General features: G+C 43.8%; 4 protein-coding genes across 5 annotated transcripts in view; 2 read left to right on the top strand and 2 right to left on the bottom strand.

Annotated features, from left to right (window-relative positions):
- Positions 1–3,052, bottom strand: part of LOC125763957 (protein vestigial) — a 43,591-nt gene extending 40,539 nt beyond the window's left edge. The window contains exon 1 of the mRNA XM_049427701.1: positions 2,423–3,052. The gene's annotated coding sequence lies outside the window, so the exon portion shown is untranslated. The remainder of the gene's footprint in view (positions 1–2,422) is intronic.
- A 2,496-nt stretch (positions 3,053–5,548) lies between these two features.
- Positions 5,549–6,522, top strand: LOC125763993 (transmembrane protein 242). The gene is made up of 4 exons (XM_049427744.1): positions 5,549–5,647; positions 5,728–5,812; positions 5,916–6,154; positions 6,231–6,522. The coding sequence occupies exons 1-4, from the start codon at positions 5,564–5,566 to the stop codon at positions 6,402–6,404; spliced, it is 582 nt and encodes a 193-aa protein (XP_049283701.1). The 5' UTR covers positions 5,549–5,563; the 3' UTR covers positions 6,405–6,522.
- LOC125763915 (inhibitor of nuclear factor kappa-B kinase subunit beta) lies at positions 6,510–9,859 on the bottom strand. The gene is made up of 6 exons (XM_049427641.1): positions 9,382–9,859; positions 8,905–9,302; positions 7,744–8,829; positions 7,315–7,667; positions 6,837–7,250; positions 6,510–6,757 (listed from the first exon to the last, which is right to left on the bottom strand). The coding sequence occupies exons 1-6, from the start codon at positions 9,500–9,502 to the stop codon at positions 6,715–6,717; spliced, it is 2,415 nt and encodes an 804-aa protein (XP_049283598.1). The 5' UTR covers positions 9,503–9,859; the 3' UTR covers positions 6,510–6,714.
- A 572-nt stretch (positions 9,860–10,431) lies between these two features.
- LOC125763894 (uncharacterized) lies at positions 10,432–22,601 on the top strand. Of its 2 annotated transcripts, none has more exons than XM_049427575.1 (9): positions 10,432–11,348; positions 12,148–12,311; positions 14,740–14,929; positions 15,061–15,164; positions 15,233–15,396; positions 15,847–15,989; positions 16,525–17,440; positions 17,520–20,946; positions 21,021–22,601. In XM_049427575.1, exons 1-9 carry the CDS (start codon positions 11,291–11,293, stop codon positions 21,327–21,329), a joined length of 5,475 nt encoding a protein of 1,824 aa, XP_049283532.1. In that variant the 5' UTR covers positions 10,432–11,290; the 3' UTR covers positions 21,330–22,601. The 2 variants fall into 2 exon arrangements, with proteins under 2 accessions (XP_049283532.1, XP_049283531.1); XM_049427574.1 differs by having other exon boundaries at positions 17,517–20,946.
- Positions 22,602–22,782: the final 181 nt, after the last annotated feature.

Raw genomic sequence — 22,782 nt, 5'->3', positions numbered from 1 at the left:
GACTGTCAGGAAGCAGCATAGTTACATCCATAATATACGAACTGAGGCGAATGTGTTTTCAAGGAAATAAGCTGTACTAGAATCAACCGCAAACCCCCATTTTGTTGTACTATACCGAGGAAAGCATCAGTAAACCTATCTCGCTCTCTCTCTCTCTATCTCTCTTTCCCCATATATATCTCTCGCTCTAACTCTGCTGTCACGCAGTGTGGCAAACAGTTTCGATCAACGTAGCCATTGCATTTCACCTGCGCGCCTGCTTTGGTGCGGTAAACATGACAGGAAAGCAATGTTTCGCAATCCTTTGGTGCAATGATAGTTTATGCATTCGTAAAAATGCATGCTTGATTTGATGGACACCTAGCAATGCACCGTGAAGTCGTCCCGAAGTGGGTCGCTTCCTGCATCGGGAAAACCTGCGCTGCACATTCGTTCTCAACGTCGTTTCAAAAGCCCAGCTGCAGTTCGTAAGGCACCATCATCATCCCTGACGCGTGTGGTTTGTTTTGCAAAAAAGAAAAAAACAAATAGCTAAATCAGCCCTTCACCCTTTGGTAGAAATCAACATCATAGCGAAAAAGTTCGTATGGTAAGGCGCAATAATTCACCCAACATTACATTAGCCACCGAAGGCACGGGTAAGTAGTCGTTTGTGCACGTTTTAGACAAACGCAAACCTTCAAGGTGCCTGTCCTATCCTTGAAGGCTTCGTTTCGCCCGTCCGTAACGCAACACTGCACGCGTTATATTTCGCACATACCACTACCATCCGTGTATACGCCGGTTATGTGTAATGGATACACTGCGTGTATCCCGTGGCCTGGGCCGTGGGCTGTGTGATACTCGTTAGCGCAAGCTGAAGAAGAACAGGCATGCAGTAAACGAGCCATTTTGGAATTCCAAATCTTGTGTGTACGAATGGGTGGGCGCCTGCGGCCTTCAGTTCCCCGTGGCGGTTGCAATTGTTGTCAAAAATGGCTCAAACAACCAGTACGTGCAAGGAAGCACTCGAACCGTATCGATCGACGCACTTTGTGTAACGCTGCTGGTGTTACACATTTCGTTTGAAGAAACAGATCCTGTCAGGTGCAACGGATAGTGAAGTATGTTTATAACAAAACGGATTTCCAATTGTATGCAGTGTAATAGATGTTTTACAAATTAGTAAGTCTATTAGCAATTTAAATTAATTATTTCATAACTAAACAACTTTAGATTTTTCTCGATAGAAGTGATTTTAATATTTTTCTACTAAAAGATTATAAAACATTTCAAAATCACCACTATAAGAGAGAACAGGTCCTTCTGGGGATACACTATTATAATAGATGTCCTTTTATGTCAAATTTTAAAAACCTCGTATGTCAAATATCATGTCTTCTTGGGGACTATCTGTATTTTAGAAAAAAAGATGTAACTACATGTTTCACATCGTTTAACTTATCTAACGTATCTCTAATTACGATGTTTATTTTTTTTATTTTATAAAGGCTTTGGGCCTATTGGCTGACATTCGCCTCGTAAATGTTTAAAAATGATTAGTCAAATTGTGTCAATTTGTTAAAAATTGAAGATACGATTTAAAACTAAGAAAATTTTAAACAATCGAACGATTTTTTGTTTGGGAACAATTTCATGGACAAACGTAACTCTGAAGAAGTAGTATTTGAACGACAAAAACGAAACGAACGAAAAGAATTTATAATATGCTGTCCTCAAGTTTTGGGCGCATAAAATTGATTACGTACTTAAGAAGGAAAAATCTCCAGGAAATGTTCAAAAGTGTGCCTTACGCTTTATAAAAATTTCTCAAACCATCAGAGAGATCCATACTATCCCTGCTGTTCAATAAGATATTTCACATGTGTGCACACAAATCATTAAGAGTTCAACTAAATCATCTCACACACGAAATGACCGAAATAATCTGGCACATATTTGCGCCGCGCATCGAATAGCCGAGTTTGAAATAGCTCTCCTCACTATCGAGAGGATCAGCTCGTGTCACCTAGAAATCCACCCGCGGCTTTTTTCAAATTTGCCCAATTTAAACATTCACACATCCACACAACACACAAGCAACACCTTCCCCTTTTCGAAAAGGTCATCCCACAACTAGTGGTGCTTGTCGGCAGGCACTAAAGAATCTAGACAATCCCGCGACAAAAGAATGTCCTGCTGAGGCAGGCAAAAAAAGGGGTTTGACGGGGGTAGCTCTTTTTTACGTGCTCCCCACTAAAGTCAAAGGCCAAATTGCAAATAATCGATTTTTGTAGAGCGGTGCGATTTGTGAGTGAGAGAGAGAGAAGGAAAAAGCGAGACAGAAAAACTTGCTTTGATCGACGCTAGTAACATCGTTTAGTAGTTTTGTTTTGAAAACGTCACCACGCACGGAATGAAATGTCAAACTCTTTTCACTTACTTAAGATACTCGGACGAAAGCCATCATGACACTAGTGGCCACGGGTGCAGAATCAGTTTGAGCCGGAAATTCTTTCATTCACACTGTTTCGGGTATATCGGTATGCTGGGAACTGATAATCCTTCATCCTACTAGCAAACGCACTGTTACGCTTCTGTCAAAATCGATTCTGTTTTGTTTTTTTTCTAGACGTCAAATTTAGGTAAACAAGTTTTGCAAAAGTGACGTGCGCATTACAGCACTGTTTCACACTTTTTGTTTCATACTTCACGCACGTGTTTTAGCACGGAAACCAATCGGATAGAGACGCACACGATAACCACCAGCGTAACAGGAACACATTCCACGGAAAATACACGCGGATACACTTGATCGATTATTTGATTCGAAAGTGAGCGATTCTCCACATCGCACTAATCGCAAAACGTCAAGCAAAAACATACACCACGCTCGCTCAGCATCACACGCTTACTATGTTTTCCGAACGGATTCACACGACGTGAGAACAAACACAAACAGTATTTTCAAAGCTGCCCTAGTATGGCTGCTGCTGCTGCTGATCTGAACGACACCGTAGTTGGGAAGGAGCACACGACGCGGTCCGTCTGCATCGCACGTTGTTCAAACCGAAACAACCCGACCCAAAGGCACGTTCGCGGTACGAAACGCATCAATCCCGCGGGGCGCATATGTTTGTGTGTGTGTGTGTCTGTGCGCGCCAAAGTGAGAGCGAGCGTGTGTGCACGCGTATCGTAGAACCAGTTTTTCCCTTTTATGCTTTTCACCCGCTCCTCCATTTTGAAGGCCGTCACGTTGCCAAACACACAGAAAAACCATCCAATCGCTGCCAGCGAATGGTTTACGAAGGGGCGGTCCGATACAAGTGTTCCCTTCGGTAACGCCTACTTCTTCCACAGTACCTACCATGTCTTCTCACTCTCACACGCTCATCGTATCGTTTCTCTCTCTCTCTCTGTCGTTGCACAAAAAGTGCAATATTGTTGTGGCGGTGGCGTTGGCAAAACAATGAATGCGCGCGCTTGCATGTGTGTGGGTGCGCATGATCGGAAAACGCCATTCAACGTGTGCAACCAGCAAGAAATTGCTTTCTTTTCTCAGTGTATGGATGCAGTCGGGGCACACAGTCATACACTTAAAAAGGGTGCGTAATGTGTTAGTACTCTCGTACCTGTTTTCCCCACCCCTTCACTGTGCCTTACGCATTTCGTAAATCAAGCGAGCGGAGGTTGATTTTTTGATTAAGTTATGATGATACAGTCGTAGTAGCATACGCCAGAAACCTTTGGAGGCTGTTGTTGTGTCATGTGTTTTTGGGGTTTATAGTAAACTTTGGAAGATATTTCCAGCGTTGGTAGAAGTAGGCAATGGGAAAGCAAATGTTTTTTTTTTGTTTTGTAGCAACATCAGATGACGCTACAATCGTTGGGTAAACTTCTATTTCTCGTCCGGTTATCATTTCTCGATCAAACAAACTGATAACCATTGGAGCAAGTGTATGCCTCTACAGTTAGGAATCGATAAATCGCTTCAAGGAACTTAGCAGCGCAAATGTCCGAAATTCTTATACGGCATAGCTCTCCATTCGGGCAGCAACGGCTACGTTCCGGATCCCTCGGGCTCAACAAAACCGGATTGATACGATTCTTCGGTCGGGTATGTGTACAACGTACGGTAACAGAAACAAAATGAAGTATGAATGATTTTCCCGGCATTCCTTGCTCAAGTTAACCGAATGAGGGACCGGAACTGGTTTGCGAATTTCAAATTGGAGGATGTTTAAAATTAGCGCACACATACACACGCACACATACGGACGAACGAATCGCTATCGATGAATGGGACATGAACATGTCTTCCAGTTGATTTCGCTTGTTTGATTACTGGCAGCATCCCATACTTGGAATCATTCCATGAACATATGATACAACAAAAAAATTAAATCAATTTATCATCCTTCAATATTTCACACTGACAAGCTTAAGCAATGATGCACTAAATGAAGCCACAACTAGCTGCTACTGCTACGCACCCATTCGCCATGCTTGCTTAACAGCACATTATTACACTCATTTGCATAAAACAATAAAGCCACATTATAATGACATTTCCATGGAAAACGTTGTGGCGTGTGTATTATCATCGGTGGTGTGGTACGCATTCGTCATCATTCGAAAGGCTCCAACACTTCATCATAGGTATGTCATCATTTCGTCAATATAATAGTGTTCATCTATTCCTTCCATTTCCCTTTTTTCCGGTTTTACCCCATTTGCTCGTGGTCCGACGTTTGGTGGAAATTATGATCATCCATCCTGTGTGGCTCCGGCTGTTCTTCCTGCGTTGGAATGAAATTAAATGCAAATTGAGTGATTGCTAGAAAAAAAACAATCGAGGGGACACTTAACGAAGCAACTTCTGAGGCAGCACATTTTATGGCGTGTGTGTGTGTATCCAGGCAAGGATAGAACTGTGAACACCAACCAAACCTATCTGGTAGAGAATTTAATAGAAAAAGGAAGGAGTGATAAAGATGCTATCGATTTTTGTGGTAAGCTTTAAGGAGTTCTGGTAAAAGTGAGCACCTTTCCTTTATGACGCCGTTATTTATTACCATGCGTAGGACTAAGTAACTATAAATTTTATATAATTCAATGTAATTCTATGAATATGAAGTGTAACAAATACTTAATCACGTGGTGTATGTGGTATTGGCGAGAGAGATATCAAATCCCATCCGGACCGAACCGCCGCTCGCATGGCTGACTTTCCTACTACGGGTAAATGAAATAAAGGAAAGCCAGAAATTATAGGCCAAGACCTCTTGAGTTGCTAGTATCGCAAAAGAAGATGGTGAATGAAAAAAATAAACTAATAAGAATAAATCAAAAAATCTTCGGATCCAAAGATTGGTACATGTTTTATACATTTAAGGTCTTGTAAATGGGTCGAAATTCACTATTATATAAATAAATCGGCCATTATTTATTTCTCTCTTTGATTTTGCACAGAATACTAAAATGCGATTATGTCGACATTAAACTGCAATAAAATCTGCCATCATCTTATTAGGCGTCAAATAACACTGCTGTCAAATTTGATCGTGTAGTCGCGCCATAACAAATGTCAAACAACTGTTTTGCAATTTATGTGGTTTTGTTTACATCTGTTTTTCGTTCGGGCAGCCGGAAATATTGGAAAAAGAAGGTAACAATGTTTAGTAAAATTACTTAACAAAATTTATAATACAATTTTGCTTTTCATGGTTTGTATTTTCCTTTTTTTAGATGCTGCCTACAGTGGAACAGTCGAACCGGATAAATCCAACCCTGGAAGAGCTGACGGAGGAAAAACGAAAATTTCGCTATCGAGGTAACCATGAGGGAAAAGACAACCATCATTAGAACAAATCATAGTAACCAGCGCTAAACGAACCATTTATTTCATTCGACTTTTTCGGACCCAACAAATCTAGCGGGTGCGTTTCTGGCAGCAGTTGGTGCAACATCAGCCGTAGCAGGATTTAGTAAAGCAATCATGTCGGCGAAGAAATCAGATCCAAAATATTTTGACAAAGGGCTTCACGGAAGCATATCGCTGCATGAAGCCGGTACCAGCTTGGCATTGCGAGCACTCGGCTGGGGTACGCTATATGCGTTCCTTGGAACGGGCACACTTTGCTACGGAATATGGAAGCTAAGCGGGGCGAGTAATGTAAGTATTTGCGCAACAGATGTAAAAAGTACCCAATTGGTAAGGGGTTTTTGAATAAACTTTCTGCTTTCTTCAGATGGAAGAGTTTCGTGAAGCTGTCGGTAAAGCACTGCCCCGTGTTCCTCGCAATGATCCACCGACGAGCCGTACCGAGTTTGAAGGATTAACCGATCTCATGCAATATCTCACGACATGGGGAAAGGACGAGAAAAACATGTCTTCCTTGCCGAACAAACAGACCACTCCGTAGTGAATGCGTTCTTTAGTTTGCGGGCACAAATCACACAGCAAAGCTTAGTACTCTAATTTGTGGCAATGCGGAACCAAATGTAAATATAGTAAACACCATCTAACGTATAGGAAAACAAGTAATGAGATATTTATTTGTGCGATATGAGAATTGAAAAATTCAATAATAATTTCTGGTAACGCAACAACAGTAAATGGCCACTTCCAATAGCACCAATTCGTCGCTCGCTTCAGGCACACCTCTAGTGGGGGAAGGGTAGAAGAATTCACATAAGAAATTCCTAACACTCATGCCATTCTTTGGTCCAATTTCACTTCAACATCAGCAAGCTATCGCTCAGCAGATCGTTTGTTCTTGAAACGGGAAAGAAACAGAAACAGTTATAGCATAGCAACCAGTGACATTTAAATACGGTGTTACGCGGTTACTTACGTATTAATCAACGTATCGCTGGCAGCAATTAAATCTTCCACATCGGGACCATCATCCACGCAGGCTCGATTTCCATCGAAGCTTTCAATCGAAATGGACGATGGGAGTGGCGTCATCGGACCACCGACCAGAAACTTTGGTTTGCTGGTATTTGATCGCCCCTTGTTGTTAGATGCAAAAACAGGCGTCATATCGTCAAAGTCGACAAAGCAAGGACCCCCATTCGTTCCATTCGATAGCTCTCCATTACCGGCCGGGGCATGCGAGTCGATGCTGGACAACATTTTCCACACCTCATCCTGATGCTCCAATGTTAACCGTGCCAGTTCGCGCTTATACTTCTCCGTCAGCTCAACTACCTTTTCCACCACTTTCTCAATCTCTTGCATCTCATGGCGAACGTCAAGTAGTTGCCTGAAAGGAAAGAAAAAAATATGTAGTAAAATGTGATGGAAAAATCACGCCTAACTGCTCTTACCGTTGCAACTCCTGAAAGCTTGCATCGCGTAACAGCACATCCCGACGTTTGAGACATTCGTACACAGCCTGCGACATATCCATGTGTGATCTTTCGTTCGTAATTTTTTCCAATATCCTTGCCCGAGTCTGTTCGTACCGTCCTTCGACATTTTTCAACCCGAAGTAATCCTGCTGCTCATAGTCATGAAGCAGTGTGTGGCGTAATGCATCCCTGCTGCGCTTTAGTACCGATTCGTACCGCCTACTAATCTTGTCAGCCATTTCAGCGAGCTTTCGTACGTTTGTTTCTATGCGAGTGCACTTTTCCTTCCACTGTTCAGTGGCCGTTTCGAACGAAGCGGACGGTATACGCTAGAAAATAGAATGGACAACACAAATAAAATACAATTTAAATCATCATTTTCACCCTTTACAAGCGTTATCATACCTTGGCAGCGTTTAGTGCATCGCAGGCATGATGCACTGCCAGCTTATGGTACTCCACACCACCCAGTATCGCGTACACCACCTTGTTCATGCGCCCAATTTCATCCTTCCGTCTCGCAATACTATCATTCAGCGTCAAACCATAGTTCCGTACGCCGTCCAGCAGCAGCACATAGAGCCGCTGCTCCTGTGCAATAAAGTAGTACGAGTTGGCAATGAACTGACGCAGCACGTGCGGTTTCAGCTTGATTTTTATGTTCTGAAACACATCCGTAATACTTTTCGGTATGCACGGTTTGAGATCACGCTGGACAATGCTTTCCCGACTACCCCGGTGCACGACGTACACCATCGGTTTGTCGTAAAAGTCCGCCAAATACAGATCGAACGGGCGCGTATCGTTTTCGACGCGTGTTTCCTTCTGCTCGAGAGGAAGTATAAAATCGATCTCCTCCACCGGGATGCCGGTCACTTGGTACACGTGGTCGCGTAACGTTGCCAAACTCGTTTCCGGTGTTACTTCGAAATCAATCCAACGACAGTCATAGAGCGAAAATAGTACCAATATACGCTTTTGCAGTATTTGATCGAGTAAGGAAAATATTTTCAGCACCGTCGAACCGCTTGCTGGAGAACCGTTGATGGTTTGTTTGTCCTCCACACTTTTAGCTCCATTTTCGGGCGTAGCAGCAGCAGTGTACGGAACGTAGCCGCGCTGTTTTGGATTCCACTCAAGCGCCAACATAAACCACCTTTCGAGCTGCTTTCGCAGACAGTGGGAAATATGATTTTCTGCAAATATTTCCGTATGATATGTGTAATTTTCACGATTGTCTTCCGTGATCGCAATGTCGGCCGATTTCTTCTGCTGCACGTGCATCATCCAACGTGTGATTGGAGCGTGCGGTATAAAGGGACGAACGCCCGTAATAATCTCGAACCCAATCACACCCATCGACCAGTAGTCTACGGAACAGTTGTATCGATCACAGTAAATAAGATCCGGCGCAATATACTCCACCGTGCCGACCAAGCTTGCGTTAAGACTCTGCTTATCCAATGCTTTCGCATAACCCAAATCAGTAAGCTAAAAAAAAAAGAAAACAAAAACAATAATTAACCGCAATCATTTTTACATTGAACAATTCACATAAAAACTTACTTTATAGACGAACCGATCCCCGTGCTGCTTTAGCACGAAATTTTCTGGCTTTATATCCCGGTGCGTTATTTTTAGACTGTGCAGATACGCAACAGCATTACGCAGCGAGCGTAACACATCCCGGACATCCTGTTCGCGCAAACCGGAACAATTTTCCACCCGATTAAGTACGCGCCGCAAATCGCCACCCTCACAGTACTCCATGCACAGTACCGGCAGTCCGTTGGCCGAGCTGCGCAACAGCTCCTGAATAAATGTGGCCGGCTGTACGTTTACGGTACGTACAATATTTTCATTCTGGACGGTTTCTGTCATCAACTTTACTTCGTTGCGCCATCGCTCACAGTGCTTATCGGTGATTTCACTTCGATCTTGTAGAATGTGAAACTTCTTTATGGCTACAGGAAATGATAAAGGGGAAATGGCGTTCAATGATTGAAAGTTATAAATGGGTGCCACAAATTCCCGTATACCTACCCACTGCCTGTTGGGTTTGTTTGTTTCTCCAGAGAGTGACCACTCCGAAACCGCCATTGCCCAACCGTTTCTCACGGCACCAGTCCCCGATGAGTGGTGGGTCTTCAAATGGTTTAATCATTTTTTGCAACCGTTGTCCAGCGAAAGACAGGAAACCGACCAGTAGAACTATTCCACAGAACAAAGGCACACAGTCGTGTTCTAATTTACCGGAGGAATGCAGCCGGATTAGCTATATTTAACCTATTCACCGTACATCCCCGTCACCGGTGTGCGGATGTCTGGCTGCGATGCTGCGCGTTGTATGTAGATTCCGTGTGTATTGGAACGTAATGTACGGCTAGGAAACTTTATTGCGTTCTATAAATAAAGCGAATGGTACTTTTTCCCCTTTGGTACGAAAGAGATTTGTCAACAAACAACGATTACACTGTTTGACAGTTGTTAAGTAGCGATTAGACGAATCGGGTTTTAGGGAAGTGCAATAATAAACAAAGCTTCACAATTAATTCAATAATAATTACGAGAATTCTTATTAACTTTGTTTCGTGATAAACATAGCAATAATCAATTGAATAAAAACAATTTTCATAATTTAGGCTAGAAAAAGTGTCGAATACCCATTACATTTGTGCACGATTTCACGCAATTTCAGTCCATTGCAAACAAAATCATAACACTTGTTTACTGTTTCCTAATTTATATGCTCAAATCATTTATATTTCCATGAGGAAAGTTGTAATATTAACATGAATTATATTTTTATTTTGAAACTTGCAACTGATAGATATTTTCGATATGTGGGAATCGAATTATCGATATGAACTGTCAAACAACTATAATTATAGCAGAACAATGACAGAAAGACATTAAATTGCAGTCATATCCACCTAGCGCTAGAATGCATCTTAATTTCGGAATCGTAGAATGTTTAACTTTAAATTTAGCTGGTAAGAGCATATTTCTTCTATGAAAATATCATAAACTCTTATTATTCAATTAAATTTATACTTATATTGAAGTGGTAATGAAAATTTCGTCCATGTTTGGATAAGAATACAAAACTTCTACAATGATTTTAAAACTTTTCTCCATGCACAACAATGATGGAATGTCCATCCCCGTGTTATGGTGGCATCCGAGCAAAGAAGCGAAGGAACGCAAGCATCACACAGTGAAGAAAGAATCCGTACTCGCGACCGAAAAGCTGGTCAATCCCAAATTGGCCGCCGTCGGGCGGAATTAGAAGTGCCAATCGTGACCGAAAAGTGTCGTGCGTGTTGTGTTCTTGCTACAGTGTTGCTAAAAGCAAGTGAATTGTTTTGTTCTTTCTTCTGTTGCGTCAATAATCTATACGGCCATCATTCTACAGGAGCATAGAAGCGATTCCAACATTTTCCCTTAACCAAAGCAAGCACAGGCAGAATGTAGGAATAGCAGTAAAAGCAGCCAATGGTTCAATTCGTTACACTTGTCCCGGAAAAGCTTCTTATTTACCACGATTTCTGTGAACAGTGCGTTGCAACGAATGATTTAGGGGAAGCAAAAAAAAAGAAGTTAAAAAGCAGTGCTGGTATCAGGGGTGGGATTCATTAGCATCATCATCGTTTCGATTGGAGAATTTAATGCTGAATGGGGTGGTGAATGTTGTTTGATGGAAGCTGTAGAAGCTTTGGTGACTAATAGAATGATCGAATAGGAGGAAACAGGCAGAGTGAGAGAGAGAGAAAAATAAAAACGACCCGCTCGAAGCATACTTTGACCGCGTCGCAATATCGCGTATGTGTGGTTCGAGATCCCAACCGGGAGAAACAAATTGTCTACTCGCGGATTAGATTTCATACCAATACCGGGATTAGATTTCCGATTCTTCAATCATCCACCGAAGTAGTCACCCTACATTCCCGCGATGGCTTACATAAACGTTGCCGAATGGAGCCCGGACATGGTTACGGATTGGTTAAAAGGTAAGACAAAAGGACGAACGATGAGCTAATAATTAAGAGTATGCAATACGATGGTCCTATCTACAATCGCGGGCCAAAAAGTGTCAAAGAATCGAATTAAAATACTTACAGGTTTAACGAATTGTTTGGCCGGCAATTTTGCCCTATCGAAGGAAATAATCGCAACTTTGTACAAAGGTGACTGACACTCGGATCAGATCGGAATAAAAATCGATCGTGTAAAAAGCGAGCATCGATCGGAAGTAACACACTCCGTCAAACGTGTTGGTTAGTGCACGTAACGAAAATGCAATTTCAGCAGTGACGCTGGCACTGGCTTGCATGTGTATCATCATCAATTTTCGTACACGGCTGGCATCGTCATAAAATAATAAGGTCAACAGGGGTTTACCCTTGTCCCAGCGCACGATTGAGATGGGTGCAGTGTCTGTGGAACAATTTTTGGGATTGGCACAACGGATGATAACGGTGGAATATACTGGTGGCACTTTCGCTCGTGCACTAACAAGCAAAATCCTCCAGTGACCTTTCGCCAACGGACACCGCCAAACTACGCGCGACTAGAGGGTGTGCCAGAATGAACGGAAGCAAAAACCTCCGCTAATTAGTGGACAAACTGTCAACAAGCGTCCAAATGAGTGCGTCTGTGGCGCACGAAAGATCGTCAATCGTCGTCAATTAATGAGTTATGCAACTCATCCAAAATTTTTTGCAACTTTTAGCTAACTTGTAGTATTAAAAGGCATTACAAACGGATGATGTGCTTTAATCGGTTTCCTTTCCCCACACATTCCAACAGGTCTGGACAACTCCATGTACCATTATGTACAATCGTTCACCAACAATGGGGTCGGCGGAAAGCAGCTGCTCAATATACGGCCGTACGAGCTCGAACAGCTCGGTATGCACGTGATCGGCCATCAAGAAATTGTGCTGGAAGCGGTGGAAAATTTAAAAAACTTTGTAAGTATACTGTTTGTAGCAGAAATTGTCGTCTAGCTTATTTTTTTTTTGTTTTTTGGGTTATTTGGCAAATTTTGCGCAACCGGGTAACACAAAATAATACGTATCCGGACAAACAAATAAATTTTAAAAATATTGTCTTGTGCAAAGTTTTTAAACACTGTACAGGTTGTTTCATTACACGCTTTACACATATCGGTTTATAGTAAAACCTTTGTTTTGGAACCAGTTTCCTTTGGCAAACAATTTTGAGTTTGTGCTATAATTATTTAAAAGGCAACACAAAACACCACTCGTCGTTGAACGTAAATAAAGATGTGTAAAAATTATTTACTTTTCCGATCTGATGCATAATATCCAGTTCTTGTCCAAAAACGTTTCATTACATCGTAAATGAAACACTAGCTGTTGTCTTTACCTATTCAACAATGGACAATTCCAGTCCCTGATAACTAACCTTTAGAAACAATGCAGTAGTTTAAGATTTTTATAGCAAAAATAGGGCGAAAATACTTACACTTATCAGCCAATCTCTTTCTGGACCTACTGACAAGTGTGATCTTTTTAGAACTAATCTTTTGATCTGATTATTAGTACTCAGTGTGACCAGAACTACCGATTTATCTGTATTTCTACCGATTTTTGATTAGCCTACCGATTCACAGACGAGCACCCTGAAACTACCGATTTTTCCAGAGTCCTACCGGAAATCACAGATTTGGCTTATTGTTGCTGAAGAAGTCATAAATGCCAAGAATGAATTGTCCACAGACAATCAAAGACTACATTTTTGTGCATTTTTTTTTGCAGAAAACTACAAAATTCACAACAGTTCAACATTTCCATTTTCCCTGCGAACACCCCCGCCCCCCACCCCCCCCGCTCACACGTATTAGCTGAAGAGAACATGAGATGAACAGAATTAGGATCATACCGACAACTACCGATAAATTTTTGGCTTTCCTACCGATAACGAGGAAAACAATCTGGTCACACTGTTAGTACTGATCAATTATTCGTCGCCGTCAAAGTAAATCCTTATTAAAAGGAACGAATACGCATGGGATTTGATTTTTGTGATGTCCTGTCGTGTGAAGTCTGACGTCCACACTTAACCAATGGATCGTGTTAATCAATATTCACTTTTATAGTACATGCCATCATCATTTCATACTATCATTCTATTGTCGCGAGTTATTAATTAACATGGGACCGAATGCAAATATGTTTCCCTTTTAATTTTAAAACCGCTCGGTAGGGTTGCCTGATCAGCTTTACTACTTACTAGACCATACAACTTCCATAATGGCTTAAGATGTACGATTTATTAAATACCTCCTGCATTAATCCATATCATGGTGGGAATGCGTGTACAAAAGTCCTTCATATTTGGTCCATTTCTACGTTTTATTTCTCACCGAAAACGATTATGAAGATTGATGCTTTTTCATTAGGACAATGCTTTCAAAACAAAGTATTTAATGCCGTTCACTTGTGCCATAAACGAAACTAATTCCAATTAGCATGTTTAACCCTCGTATTCACATTTGCTAAAAGAGACCGCTCCCTCTCTCTCCCTTGTTCTGTTCTCTTCATTTAATTTAAAAACGATCTCTTCCATAGGCCACAAACGTTGCTTGTTAAGCCGCACTTTCGGTGGGAAATTATTTTTTTTGTTGTTGTGGCCCCTTTTCTCTCTATGCCTTTTTTATTTTTGCTCGGATGCATCGCCGATCGCCGTATTGCTTTGTTGTATGTTTACGCTTGCATCCTCTGCATCATGTTGCATCATGTTTTATCTTGTGCCTGCCCATTTGTATAGCCCATGCGCATGCATCACAGCACATTGTTATGTCTCTGTGTGTGCAGTTTTGCAGTTCGGCATTAGTCAGCAACAAGTTTTGCCCTGGGACGTTCAAAATACAAACATGTGCTCTGTACAAACTCTCGGTACAGCTGAGGAGTTCCAACGGTACGCACACACACACAGGCTTTTCACGGTGGCTTTCGGCTACTGGGGTGCACTTCATTCCAGTGTGATCCGTTGCGCAACGAAAGATAAAAAAAGGAGAACATTCTTATATACACACAGAACAGTGCCCACAACATATAACAACCAGAAACTCTCTTTTCCGCGTTAAGCGAACACGTTCGTGCACTTCGGTTGGATTGTTTGTCCAGTTTGTCCGGTCGAGAATTTTGTGCCGCAAAACGTACGATTGCTTATCAGGGATGCCCGGAAATGGGGCTAGGTTTTGTCCGTGCTTTTACTACAGTTGCTGTAGTGTTCCATCGCATTTGCTTCCCCCCTTGCTGGGCAAACAATAAATCGCTTTCCGATTGTTTCCTACACAAACGTTACGTGACAAATCACGTAAACGACGTGCAAACAAACTTGATCCTCATGTATGTTTTCTTTCCTTTCTAGAACTACAACTTGGATAAGGAGAATCTACAGTTCCTGGCGCTACATGTAGCGACCGCGGCCCATTCGCTATCGAAGCAGCTAGAATTTTCCGACCAGGAAAAGCTCGAAACCACGGTACTGAAGGATATAACGCGTACGATCACGCACCTGAAAGCGTTAATCGAATGGCTCGATCGGGCACCGTTTAGAGGTAAGCGGATTGTTCTCATCCGCGGGACACGTAAAGGAAGATACGAATGTTTGCTTTTCGATTCGTTTACTTTGCCTACCGGTACACTTACTAATCGTTATCGTTGTTGCTTCCTCCCCCCCACCTGGCAGGTCAAAAGAAATTCGACGAGTTGCGTAAACAGTGTATGCGGTTCGGATTGGAAGTGGCTACCGTTGCGATGCGTGATCGATTTTCCCTCATGCCCGTACAGGCGGTAAAACACTAACGGCAGCCCATAAGTTACTATCAATCGAACTAAATTAACCTGATATTTCGTTGCAGATTCGTCAAAATGCCAAAAAGCTAGAAAATATCGGAGAGTACATCATAAAAGATATTATGGATCCGATCATACTGCAGCCAGCCTCGCTGGATCTTGTGACGCTTAAAAAGCGTGAATCAGATCTCGGCTTTCTGATAATGCAAAGCTTCCATGGTGTACACCGGTAAGTACGGTCGATAATTATCCTCTCTGACAAGTGTTTCTTTTTTTTGGTGGAAATATTTACCGCTCCTTTAGAAAAAAAAGAAAAAAAAACCCTTACTGCAGCGGTAATTAGAAATGCATCCAATGTGTAATCGCTTCCCTTTCGTACGCTCCGGCTTTTGTGCCGAACGATCTCGGTTTTGCTCTTTGTGGAATGTTATTTTGACATCACTTCAAACAATGCGCACGGCAGCAAACATTCCACCCTGCGTATCGGCTTCTAATCGTCGCAAAAAGATCACTTAAAACACTGTGAAAACATCATCCGTTGCTAATCATAGTTTGGGGTTTTGTTTTCATGCCACCTTCCTGCTGCTGCTGCTGCTGCATGCTGCGATCCCGTCCACATTGGCTTCCTCGTGTACGCAACAACACACCAACTCCCGACACAACGGCGACGATTGAACAGCATTACCGAGATAAAGTTCAACTCACCCGCCCACAACTCCGGCAAGGTCGAGGACGGTGATGAAATAGTGCAAATCAACTACCAGACGGTGGTCGGCTGGGAGTATAAGAAGGTTCTGCAGCAGCTACAGGAATCACCGCCAGGTAAGTGCGAAGCTGTCCTTTGTTGCTTCGTTGTTCTTCGTTGTTGGTTTTCCCTTTTTTTGGTTGTTCCGAATACCCGTTGTCCTTTTTTTCGTACTTGTCTTCTCCGGTGTTTCGGGATAATTTGTGTTTATTATCCTTGCTTGTGCCGCTGTGCGGTCCACCATGCATGTGGTGTGTTCGATCATGCACCAATCGATCGTAACTGTTGCGGGGAAAGGTAAAGGAATAAGAGGATCGGATCAACCCACTTCTGTTGGGATAATTATTGCATACTTTCCCTGTTCTATAAATTCTACTCGACGGAAGTTGCTTCTACTTTTATTTCGTTTCATGTTTGTGTTGTGCTTTGGTTTCTTTAATGTTGTAGACAATTCATTTGATTCATAATCTGTTTTATAAATCTCAAATTTTTATCTTTTTTACTATAAATTCATCTACTGAAAGCTTCATTCATATTTTTGCTCCGTTTCTCGGACAATTTTTTCAATTCTATTTGATTGTTTTTATTTTTGGATTCCTATTCACATTACAGACGTCCTGTTGACGCTCAAAAAGCGCCCGAAACATATGAAAATCTACGGTCAAATCTACATCAAACCGTACCGGCTGCCGAGCAAGAAACGGTCCCTTCCATACCGCTGGGGTGAAAGTTTGCCCAGTCCTCGCGCTACAGACACTTTCGCACTGCAGGACTTTTCGCTACCGCTCGATCGTGTCCCGGAAAAACACGTCCCATCCGACTCCGAATCGGACGGTAGCGACATCCTAACGCCAACGGATGTGAAGGAAACGGAAAAGGAGATCCGACTCTATCTACCGAAACCGAGGGCCGTACTGCAGCGACGGCATACTCTGTCCAGCTTTAAAGATTTGGTCGGCGTTTCTTCGTGGCACGAGCGCAAAGGGAAACCGTTACTGTCGAGCGATCTGCAAAGCTTGCGCGATAAGTCGGTTTCTTTTGGGTTTGGGCTTGAAATGTCACCCAGACCAACGACCACCTGTCTCGGGTTGGTTGCGGGCAGTGCTACCGACGGTGCTGGTGTACCGGCTAAGTGTAGCAGCTTCGGTGGGCTGAAAAGCTCCCTACCGGACATTGTGCCGCAGGAGATTGCCGTCGCGCCACCGAACGATCGTTCGATCGTGGGAGCTAAACCGGGCGGTAGCAAGGAACAGCAGGGAGACAGTGAGGCGTACAAGGCGGGCGTATCGAAAGTGGTACGATTTGAGTCGAGCTCCAAAGCGGATCAGTGCCATGTAGATACGAAGTACACCTGCAAGGTGGAAAGCACGGTGCTGGAAACGTTCGAACCGATACCGTACGTCGATGAAGATCCACCGGCAGTCGTTAGTCCACCGACCGTTACCGAGCGCGTCAAACGGTTTGAATCGTTTGCGAATCGAACGATAATGCCATCGTCTACCGTTACGAATGGTCAACACACAGGAAGGTAAGTTATTCTTATAGAAAAAGATGAAAAGGAAAGAGTTATATCCTAATCTTGTTGTCCATTTTTTTATTAACAGCAGCACGCCGGGTGTTGGAGGACTAGTAGGAACAGTAACATCATCCACTGTAATCACATCAAAACCAATTCCAATGCAACGACAACTGGCGAAAGATCCTGAAGTAGCAGAAGCAATCAATACGGTTGTAGTTAATAGGGAAATGGTGAAACGTGGTCGATTGGATAAAAGCTATAGTACTCCGGCGTACGACGACGAGCTGTCCGATATTCCACCGGCCATTGAACCACGCAAGGAGCATCTGCTTAAAGCGCCACCGGTACCACCGCCACGGCCCAAGCGTACACTCGAAACGAATGCTGCGTCCGCGGCAGAAAAGCCTCCCTTAACCCCCGGCCCCTTACCTTCAATGCCAAAGGTAGTGACAATTTTACATTTTCCCGAAACGGCACCCGGATTCGTTTCCTCACTCAGCAACACCCTTGATAGCCGTGAGGATAATCCGAACAAATCGAAGCTAGCAAATGTGATCGATCTGAAACAAAATCGCACACAACCACTCGCACCGATTGCGCCGGGGACAATCACACCACCGAAACCGGCCGAACGGACAGCGGTTCCACCTATTCCGGCTTCAAGGCCCGCCGCAGTAGTACCGCCAGCGAAACCCACCCCACCCCCAGAGGTTGCATCTTCTTCCCCGACTGCACCGACGACAGCAGCCACCGTTCCAAGCTTCCCCACGGATACCAGTTCGGAGCTGTTGACACCGAACAAAACGAAAAGTCTCACGCTGAAGAAAAAGAACTCACTACTGTCGAAGCGCCGCAATGTGTCGCTGAAAACGCTTTGCGTGAGTGACATACAGGGCCATTTGTATCGGCGCACAAAGGATCGCAGCGGCATGTCGTACTGGGCAAAGTATTACTTCGTGCTGATCGAAACAACGCTGTACGGGTTCAATCGTAAAGAATCGATCAAAGCGAACTGTATGATATTCCTGTCCGGTTTTACGATCTCGCTCGCCAAGGAGGTACACTCGCGTCCGCACGCCTTCAAAGTGTACCATCCGAACAAAACGTTCTATTTTGCGGCCGAAACGCAGGAAGCGCTCGTGCAGTGGATGGAGTACATTAAGCAGGCGACCCTGAAGGGTGCCAGTTTGATATCCGCCGAGACGGCGGATCATAACAGCTCGCGGGAACTATTTACCGAAACGGACAGTTCGGACGATGAGCTCGGTTTGATGGACAGTACACTGAAGCTAAATCTACTTTGCACACCTTCGCCCCAGATGCAACCGGGTGGTGCTGCGGGACCATCCTCCGGTGCAGATGGAACACCGACCTCATCCAAACAGGACCGGTACCATTTGAACTTTGGATCGTTAAAAAAGTTCACAAAAATCGGTTCAGATGGAAACCATGGTGCGGGCAGTGGTAAAAACAGTAATGGAACGGGAAGCGCCAATACGTCCCAGACGGCTAATACTAGCACCAGTTCCACCGGGGAAGGAAGCAAATTTTTTGGCTTCTTTTCTTCGCACCGTAACGTGGAGAAAAGCAATTCGAGTGAAATGCCAGTACCGACGTCACAGTTTAAGAGCTATCGAAAGGTGCCGGGTGCTGGTGGATTGCAGATAGGAACGGCATCGGTGTCTACGGAAGTTTTCCCGCTGCCCACTTCGGTTCCGATGGGTGTTGCCGGATCTTCGATGGCTAACGCTGCCGATGGAGGCAACTTTAGTGCCAGTAATCTTTCGTTAGCTTCTGGGGCGGGTGAAAAAACAATCCCCGCGCCACAACCACCGCCAAGAACGGCAACACCGACACCACCACCGGTAATCATCCGTGAACCGGTAACGCCAACACTATCCGATGCCGAGGAACTGTTAAATCAGGCAAGGAAAAGCAAACGTATCTCGCCACACAACTACATCCATGCGTCGAATCCGAATCTAGTCGAGTTCGATTTTCAAACATCGAAAGCGATGGATTTTTCGGTGCCAAAGATACATTCGGCAAACACGTGGGACACGAGCACACACTCGCACAGCAATCTTCAGTCGATGATCACGCTAAAAGATCTGATGCTGCAGAAACAGGCAGAAGAAGCACAGGATATGTACAATAAGCGTGTTTGTCTTGGTGTGGAGAAGCTGGACGATCGTAAAGCACGGCTGATAAGCACCGGTGGAACGGAACAGATTGTTCCGCTAAGTGCAGCACCCGCCATACCGGAATCGGTTAACAAAATTCAACGCCGGCAGCTACCGATAACGCCAGATTACGCGCAAAGTTTCAAGCTGGACGATGAGGACATTCTATACACGCGTAGCAAGGAAGGCCAGAAGCTGCGCGACTTTGGCTACGAAATGATCTCCGGTGATGATGCGTTCGATCAGCGTAACAAACCAACCCGTTCGACCGTGGGTGCGACGGGTGGTGGCTTGAACGGTGCCGGAGGAAGCGTGAGTAATGGAACTAATGGGACCGGTGGAACCACTGCTGGAACAAGTGGTAGTAGCGGCGGTTCGATAAAGAAAAAGACATTCAACTGGATTAATTCCGATCGTAAGGCATCGGGCGGCGATAGCGCACACTCGGACGGATCGGTTGCGATCGGTGCGGCAACGAGTTCCTCATCGCTGTTCGCTGGTTCGGGTGCCGTACCGGAACAGCACCGAACCGGTGGTTTGTCGACGTCACTATCGCTGCGGGACAGCTTCAAACGTAGCAAGAACAAAGCGGTCATTGCGCGGCTCGATAACATTAAGGCCAGCAGTGAAAAGCTCTTCCAATTCAAGCAATCGAGCACCTCCGGTACGGGAGGCAGCAGCAATAATAACGATAAGGAATCGCTCAAAACGAAACAACTGGACAAACCCGCGGCGCCGGGCACGATGGTGAACGTCAACCTGAAACACCAACCGCAGTCGCATCCTTTGACACCGTTTGCGAACATCGTCGGTGGACTTGGCGGGAAGAAGAACAGTAACGAACTGAATGCGGAACTCGAACAACATTCCGCGATGCTATTCCCACAAACTGTGGCTGTGTCAGCGAGCAATAACGGTGGTACGACTGCGGGATCGACGACCGGTGGCAACTTTATGGGTGGCATCAAAAAATCCAACACCTGCAATAGTTCGTCGGATTTTAAGGAAAACTCTAGCAAGCTGCAAAATATGCGCAAAAATTCAGCCCCCGAAAGAGGTGCTAGCGGTGGTGGTGGAACGGGGGGAGGAGCAGGAAGTGCTGGAAATGGTGCTAATGGGGGTGGAGGCACGGGGGGTGGTAGTAATGGGGCCACTTCGTATTTTACGAAACTTAGCTTCGGTTCGACGAAAACTGCGAAGGAGAAGAAATTGCTCGGTTCGCCTGGATTGCATCGTGCGATTTTTGGCAAGAATCACCATAACCATGGCAACGATAATAGTCAGCCGACTGTGATCGATCATGAGGTGTTTTCTCCTATTACCTTTCCAAAGGTATGTTTTATAGCTTGGACGAATTTACGGTTTGAAAAATGGTAATCATTTCCTAACCATCATCTTTTTTTCAGGTATCAGCGCCATTACCAATAGAAAGTGCATCTGCAAATAACACGACGATACCGATCGGAACGGCGACTGGACAAGCAATCCCAGTTACCAGCGCTTCCCCTACCGCCGTGTTGATGCCAAACTTTGGTCCTAATCTTGTAGCCGTTGCACGAAATTCTCCCGACTACCCAAACATGGAATATCCGCCAGTGTTTGAACCGGAAACGTACTCCCTGAGCGATCCGAACGCGAGCCTAACACTACTAAAACGGCGCCAAAATCAGCACCATCACCACCATCATCATCATCATCACCATCATCAGAAATGACGACGTGAAAAACGGCTCGCAACGGTACGAGAACATGAAACGGGATGAAGTTGCCGGACGCAGTTCGTCTGTAGCCCTTATTCTGGAAAGGAAAGATATATGTATTTGTATTATTTTAGTTGCCTAGTTGCGTAGAATAGTGTATACCATTCTGCCATTTTTTGTTGGTTCGAAACCAAACCACAAACGGTGCGTATTGTAGTCGGAATGAAGTGGTGATGCGGAGTGCTAATGCTTTGTCCGCTTTTATTTAGGATTTCTTGTAGCCCACACAACAAGGCAAGGCCATCACTATGAACAAAACAAATATTTAAACAATTGATTGATATTGTACGATATATGATAGAACTGAATAATGGGACAGGAAGGATAGCTTTTTTGTGTGTAAATTTCGATAGAAATTTCCTTCAACGGGAAAAGAAAGATGATAGAAGAAACAAGAACAACAAAACAGCAACAATATTGTTCAAATGTGATTTTAGAACCTATCTAGGTATATTTTCGATGTTGATACATAGCTTTTTAGGGTGTCTAGAAGCACACGTTTGTCCTATTGCTCCTAATAGGTGCCGTACGCTTGTGCAGCAGTAGTCGAAATGAAACGGAACGATGTCTCTATTTAAACAATTGCCACTATTTACTGCACTTGTGCATCTGCACAGAGCGTAACTATTTAACTTATGAAGCATTGATCGTTCATGTGGTTGCATTAGATTGAACGTGTTACAACAAACTATAAATTTAACCAACGTGTGAGAAACTTGCTCGTGATGAAGAGTATAGTAGCAAGTAATAGTAGTAGTTGTTGTTGCAGTAGCAATATAACAAAAGCTGTTTCTTGCATCGTGTTAGAGGTTGTTAAATGAACAGAAGACACCAAAATTAAAGCTGTTTGCAAATGCCAGATTGTCCAGATATTATTGTTAGTTACATAGTCGTTTAATGTAACAATGCAAACGGCTGAACTTATGGACACTCCCCATACAACACTGATGAATTATCCACAATTGCAATGTATGTAGCCGTACACATTCCTATGCTGTGTTGTGCAAAATGATGAGAGTACAGGAAGTAGAAAACTTGTTGCAGTACCAATACCACTAGTTCCTCCCTAACAGGCCAATATAGACCGCTAGAGTATTGATTAGATATGAAAATAGTAGCAAAAAACACGCTAGCCATGCGTTTGTGGTGTAATTTGCAATGCATTGTTGAGCTCTGTTTTCTGCACAAAACTGATACACATAAATAAATAGTGCCTTACGTTTAAAATTTCGGCGTGATTTGTATTTTATTTTCCTGTTTCAAAGTATGATCGAGTTATTAATCAACGGTTAAATGTTTTGAAAACAAATGAACAAAGTTATAACTTTGACCGTATATTCAACTTCTGCCTTCCAGTGTGCAGCCGTAGAAGGCGAATGTTTAGATCGAAAATTATTTGCAAGCAAAT

This window comes from Anopheles funestus, chromosome 2RL (assembly GCF_943734845.2).
Source record: "Anopheles funestus chromosome 2RL, idAnoFuneDA-416_04, whole genome shotgun sequence".
In the NCBI taxonomy this organism is placed as follows: Eukaryota; Metazoa; Arthropoda; class Insecta; order Diptera; family Culicidae; genus Anopheles; species Anopheles funestus.
The sequence above is the reverse complement of the archived record's forward strand: the minus strand, read 5'-3'. Positions and strand labels throughout refer to the sequence as shown.